This window comes from Calidris pugnax, unplaced genomic scaffold, assembly GCF_001431845.1.
Source record: "Calidris pugnax isolate Ruff unplaced genomic scaffold, ASM143184v1 scaffold54, whole genome shotgun sequence".
In the NCBI taxonomy this organism is placed as follows: Eukaryota; Metazoa; Chordata; class Aves; order Charadriiformes; family Scolopacidae; genus Calidris; species Calidris pugnax.
In genome coordinates, this window is record NW_015090864.1 from 6,425,319 (window position 1) to 6,432,251 (window position 6,933).

At 40.8% G+C, this 6,933-nt stretch overlaps 1 protein-coding gene across 1 annotated transcript in view; it reads right to left on the reverse strand.

Moving 5' to 3' along the window:
- KMT2C (lysine (K)-specific methyltransferase 2C) overlaps positions 1 to 6,933 on the reverse strand; it is a 216,066-nt gene that overhangs the window by 158,946 nt on the left and 50,187 nt on the right. The window contains exon 2 of the mRNA XM_014944925.1: positions 5,649 to 5,737. Coding sequence (XP_014800411.1) covers positions 5,649 to 5,737 — 89 coding nt within the window. The remainder of the gene's footprint in view (positions 1 to 5,648; positions 5,738 to 6,933) is intronic.

The following is a 6,933-nucleotide window of genomic DNA, read 5'->3' on the forward strand; positions in this document are numbered from 1 at the left end:
CTCCATGATGAAAAACTCCGTGAGATTAGAATTTATTTGGAAGTAACAGGTTCCACTTACTACAAAATATTCCACCTGCTCCCAAAACACCTGAGACAGTGATATCAGTCAGAAGGAAAAAAATCCGATTATTCTAAATGGCCCATTTTAAGTGTGCATGATGATAAATGTTATTATCGAGTAAGCCTGTAATGACTTAAAGGCAAATATCAAATAACTTCCTGTTGTGTTTGGTTTCCTCATTACAAATAAATTGCCAAAATACAAGGAAAAATAATAACATGCTTATAATAACGACAACAAAATCCTTCAGTTCTGCTGATTTTTCCAGTGGCTGGACAGGCAGGAGTCAGTTGCATAAGAACTCACTCCTCCTTTTGTAACAAGTACAGGGAATATCAATTGCCTTAAAAGATATTTAAGTGCATTTTTAAGCACAGATTTGCCCCAAATATTTATGGACAAATTTAACCTACAGGCAATGCCCTCAGTGGTGTTCATTCTTCCTTTCATTAATTTTAGAAGTGATAAGCAACATAATGATGAGGGCCAAGTATCTGTCTGAAAAGCAGAAAGTGGATTTTAAAAGGTCTTTGGTGTTAACAAGTTGACAAGAGCTGTTGTCACCAATTCACCCAAACCAAGACTCACTCTCAGGCGTGTTTGACTTGGCTTAGTGGGAGGCTCTGCCCAGTATGGTTCACACTGGTGCAAAAGGTGACTGTATTTTCTCTAGTAAATAGGATATTGCAATATCTTTTTTCTCTAGATAGTGCCTTTTAGGCTGCTTCAAAGCTGATGAGATCTTGAATTAGTTCAAAATTCTCTGGCAGTTTCTACGCAGGTAACTTTCCTCCACTGAGAAGTGTTTGTTTCTGGTTTTTTCTGTGCTTTGCCCTGAGACAAAAGAGGGTGATTAGAGGAAGACTTCAGGGAGTTAATGTGAAATCAACTGGCTGGGCAATGTCACTGCGTCTGAAAATGACATTACTAAGGACAATAATGCAGGCAAGGAGCTATAGGTTGACAAAATCATACAGATTCTTTTATGTATTATAAATTCTGAAGCCTCCAGACACTATGGAAAGATAAGGGTCTATTATTAAATACTAATTTATTTTAAGAATTGGTTGACACAGTACAGATAGTAAACAGAATACCCAATGGATTTACTATGAGGTTCCCAAGAGACTCAACAGTTAAAATAAACTTATTTTATTGCACTTCTCGCAGATCAGAGTCTGAATCTCAACATTTTAATGTGAGACAAAGGCAGGAAAGATTACAGATTCAGGAGGAGTTGGCTATTTTACAAGTATTCTCAAAAATATGAGGGAATAATCAAAGAATTAACACACAGAATTCAGTTTCAGTCGACTTAAATGCAGACGCAAGAAAATACCAAGTACCGAAACTTGCTGAAAATAACAAGACGGGGAAAAGAAGCAGAAGCCAAGTCTTCATGAATAGCAATGGGTCACCAAACCTACAGAAAGCTTACCAGGAAGCATTTGTTGTATTATTTATTGCTTTTGATTACAAGTTTTATATTTTCATATACATAATGCACACAAAGCCATGTCCTTTCCAGACTTTTGTGGTTTGTATTTTTTTCACCACTACAGAGACTCGCTCATCAGAAGAAACTACTCCCATGGAGAGGATCAACACAAGAGGACCTATAGGAGAACACAATATTCTACAACATACTGTATTTTACTGACAGCTAGAAAGGTGGTAGATGTTGATGGCTGGAAGGTCAACCAGAGGCCGTGGACACAAAATGCAACACGGGAGGTTCCCTCTGAACATCAGGAAATGCTTTTCTACTGTGAGAGTGACAAAGCACTGGCACAGGTTGCCCAGGGAGGCTGTGGAGTCTCCATCCTTGGAGACACTCAAAAGCTGCCTGGAAAGGTCCTGGGCCACCAGCTCTAGGTGGCCCTGCTTGAGAAAAGGACTGGACCAGATGATGCCCAGAGGTCCCCAGCCAACCTTAACCATGCTACAATGCTGTGGGTGCCAAAATGATGGGAGGGATGGATAAGCTCAACATGGGTTGCATTGAGAAATACCAGAGCAACGTCGCTGGGGGAACCACAATGAAGAAAAATGAAGGAACAGACAGCTGGAAAGACCAATATGAAGCTGAGAAGCAAAACAGTTCCTAAGGGAGGAGCCAAGAAATCAGCAAGAGAGACAGGGCTGGTGGGTAAAGGAAAAGAGTCTCTCCTGAGGTTTACAAGAAGCTGAAAGTCTATTGATTCAGAAGAAGCAGCTGCCAGCACCATTTTTAAGGAAAAAAAAAACAATTGACTTAGCGCCAAATAGATCTTTATTCCAAATTCCAAAATTTCCTTTTTCCAATTCCAAACCCCTCCTCCTCTCTTTCCATCCTTAAGAATTCTACGTTCATTTATACCAAAGGGAACATAGAACTTGGCAGAGAATGGGCAGGGCTCAGAAATCACTGTAGTTGGTGGGGATAATAACCCACACTGAGACGATCTGAGTAGCACACAGCTTCCCCTCCTCTGCTTCCAATTCTGCCTTTTTACATATGATATCACACAATTTCGTTAAGGGTAGCAACTTGTTTCCCAAACTGAAATTAAAATGGCTGTGCCATATCGCTAAATAAGAGGCACGTTAGGTAGAATTTTTGGTTTTTTTTTTTTCTTGAACAAACATTTGTTTCAACATTACAAATGGAAATAATATATAATGCTTAGTACTTACACCCCCCTTGCTTTTTTCCCCATAAAGGACTTGACAGCTAGAAAACACTTTATTCTAGGTGGGATTATATGGGGCATCTCCTTTTTCCTTTCCTGTGTGGGAAGCTCTCATTCTTCCAGCATCACTCCCTTCTCTAAAAGTAGAGCTCATTATACTGAATACAACATTAATAACATGAACTTCTCTCATTTTATGAAAATTAATTAATTCACAAAAAGGCACCAGTAATGCTAGCCTGCGTTAATGAAACAAAATAGAAACAACCTCCCAAACCCAAACAAACAAGAAATAAAAACCTCACACAGTAAAAGAATTCCTGATTGTTCTCAACACATGAACCACACAATGGAAAAGAAACTAGAAATACGGAGGCTTAAAATACGTCAGAAGTTGCACGTCATGATGTTCCAATGATCTCGTTTCAAGTTTTTGTAATATTACTACATTGTGTTTTGGTTTGCCAACTACTACAGTAAATGGTTGGCAAGTCCACTATTTGCAAGAAAACAAAATACCCGTTTAAGTAAAAGTAGAAATTAATAAACTAGAACACAATTACACTTCAATTTGATAAACACAATTTAACATGGAGCAACAAACCAGGATTTCTCCTCTCCCACACTTTATTATTAACACAGATAAGCACTTAGAATAAGTTTTAGAGGCAGCAGCTTTTCAGCTAATATGATTAAACCTCTATCAAGTCACACAGTGTTCAACTTTTAAAATAACATCATCGCGATTCTGTCTCTATCAAATCGCTCAAGACAATAAAGCTCTTTCAAGTCTATTCTGGTTTCCCCTGTAAAAACAGGATTTAAGACCTATTTATTTTCACTAGGCTTCTTTTCACTGAAGAGTACTGAGCAAAACCATCTTGGGCTCAGCACAGAAGTGCATCACTTCCAGAGGCAGATCCAGTGAGTCTTTGTCTACTGGGATTCCTAGCACAGTGCTCTGCTGCTGCCTGCACCTTCAGAAAGGAGCTCAACCCTCCGTGACAGCCAGGATGATTTTGATGAAGGATAATGGAGAGACTTATCTGTATGCAGTCCTGGAGCCTTAAAAATAATTATCTGTGTCCCGCTCTCCTCCAAAGTAAAAACTGCTCTCAGATCTCTGTTGAGGAACTTTGTTAATAATGACATGCAAAGCCAAAAAAACTGCAGCTATCTCTAAATTCCCTTCACAGCAGCGTACCAGCAGTTGTTAAGCTTGAATTCCCATTTTTGGGGTTTTTTTGGTTGTTTGTTCTTTTTTTTAAAGAAAGTATTTAAAATTTACAAAACTTCCTACTTACAATCACACTTTCTGTCCCCCTTGCTGATTTTCCTAAGACTGTTTCTAGCACATTGGATAGGAAGAGTAATAAATGGAATACTGGACACAGCCAGCACTAGTTTTTGTTTGCCTTACTCTGTTTTTCTAGCAACAAATACCTGCTACAGCTTCTTCACTTGTAACTTTAGTAAGTGGTAATTACCTTCTTGTAGAAGCTGGAAAAGACCATCCAAGTTCACTACCACCAGCAGCTTATTACCAGGGACAGAAAAACAACAGCCAGAACAAAATGATGAAACATCCAGGTATTAAGCTTTAATCTAGACTCCCTCCACAAACCATTAACGACGCTTAAATTCAACACAAGCTGTGACTAAACTCATGATGCTCCCCAAAGCCTGGAGTCCCAAGTACAAAGCCTTCTCAACATCATTCCCCATCTAAGCAAGTAAAAAACAAGAGACCAGTACACGCAGTCAAAGCTCATCCTCCATCCACTCAAGAATTCCAGCCTCCTCTTTTATGGCTTTCACCGCTCCAACCATATTCCTGTACGGCCTCTGTAAGATGCTGCTGCAAAAATGGGTTTTTGAGGTCCTCTACTTGTTCTCCCGATAGATCTACACTAAGCACAGATTCTTCTCTCCAAGGACTTCCCAACTCCACCTCCTTTACTTCGCAGCTCCGAGAGGAATTCCACAAATCCCTCAACTCAGCAGCTTCTCCATGCAACTGCCACCCTGACCACCAGTGTCCACTGGCAGTGTCCCTGCACTCCCTTCCACTTCACACATACAGGGCCACCTAAATAAATTTATAAACCCTCATGTCTCAATGCATTATTTTTTTTTAAGGCTTATTCCTGTCAAACCGACAAACGTCCGCCAATTGGCCATGGCATCATCCTTCCTGGCAGGTTTCATTCCTCTACACATAAAATTCAGTCCCTGTTTAAAACCTGGCAAATGGCTACAGGCATGTGCCTGGCAAAGAGATGACAGTTCTTCACCACGGCCTTCATCTCGTGTGGTAGCTCATCTGCTTGTCTCTCCAGACTCTTCCCCTGCCAGAAGAGAAATCCCACCCTGCTACAGCAGTGCTTGGTCCAGTACGACCAGATCCCTCTGGTAACTGAAGCCTTTGGGTACTATCACAACAAATATTTACAAAAAGCAAGAGGAAACAAGATAAATATCCGTTAAGCAGCAGCAGGAAGCATTAACGTTTGGTTATCCCGGTTATCCCTTCGGTATACAACCTGCTGTACTGAGCTGAAGATACAGCTCAATAAGTAATACTGCATTTTGGAAGGTGTTCTAAAAATAGCAGCTACTGCTTCAGAGCTTTTTTGTTAGATACAGACTTGCAACACCAGAAAAAGAGCCTCTACATAACTACACTACGAAGGCATTCCCATTAGACTATTTAAAAGCAATAGGTTCAAATAGCCTTAATTAATATAAGTTTAAATAATAAGGGGCGGTTTTTTACCATTTTATCTACCCAAATGCACATCTCCTACCACAAAATTAAAGAAATATTTCTTGTCTACCAAAGTCCTGCATCATTAAATGTGTTTCTGAGAGAGAAGCAATAAGCAAACAGCATCAACACTCCACTCTCCTTACCTGTTTCCACAGTGTTTTCTGTTTCTGCTGCCTCCAAACCATCCATACTGTCTTCATCCTCCACTGCAGTTTTTCCTCTACTCCGAGGCCTGCAAACACAAGAAGGAAAAACTCCTTTCAAAACTGAAAGCACTTGTAAAATGTTGAAGTTTTAAATTAATCCAGGATTTGAATAATTTCATTTTGAGGGATGTCAGCGTTAAGTGATGTGATATATAAGCTAACATGTGATTTCAGCCTTGTACAAATCAGGTTTCCTCCCCTTTTTTCCTGTTGTAGGTAATGATCTCAACAACTACACTCAAATCAGCAGTTGGCCCCGTAAATTTTTCTCATTATTCTTACAAGAAAAAGAAAATAACCAACTTTAACTGGTCAAAAAATACATTAAATCAGCAAGATTTTAAGATAGAAGCGTCCTGTTTGTTCTACATAGGAGGTAACTAAAGATAGATGAGAGAACACAATCCAAAATCTGGCCAGTAGTTACACACACTATAAAACAGACAGCGATCCGTTCAGAGCATCCTTGGAAGGAATGTCTACAGAAAAATAATGACGCTGAAGCGATTAAATGGAAACAGGCATTATTTTCAGTGAAGCAAATATTTTGACACGTAAAGCGGTTGCGAGAGATGACTCGATGTCATCACATCCCAAGCCAGCACGCGAGGACAGCACCTCAGAACGAAAACACCCGGCAGCTCTGTTCCAATTCCAACCAAGGCCTGATGGAAAGCAGGCAGGTTTGCGCCACAAAATTCCAGCCCTTTTTTTTTTTCCCCCCTGCCTGGCTCTTCAGCCACTACCATGGTGGGCTGTTGAGAAGCCCAAGCATCCAGCTTCCCAGCTGTTCGGCAGCCCATTTGAAAGGGAGCCAAGGGCTTGGCACCTCGCCTCCCAAATTTTCAGGCTCCTTGGCGAGGTGCCCAGCGCGCTGACGGAAAGCCTGGGAGACCCTGGGAGCTTCTGATTCCAAGTACACAAATTCTGAGCGGTTTGGGGCATCTCAGCGGTTCCAACCTCCCCAGAGCTCCCAGGCAACCATTCACCCATCCAAGATGCCTTGAATCGGGATGCCAGGCAGCCCAGCACACGGGCACCCCCCCTCTCCCCCCAAACAGAAAACCGCTCCGGTTCCTCTTTCACCAAGGACTCTGAAAGGTTTGGGTTTACTTCCATGTTGGGAGGAAGAGTGGTTTTGGGTTTTTTTTAGGTGATTAAATCATTCCAAACCAGCACTTCCTTTTTTTTTTTTTTTTTTTTTTTTTTTTGTGTGGTCTTT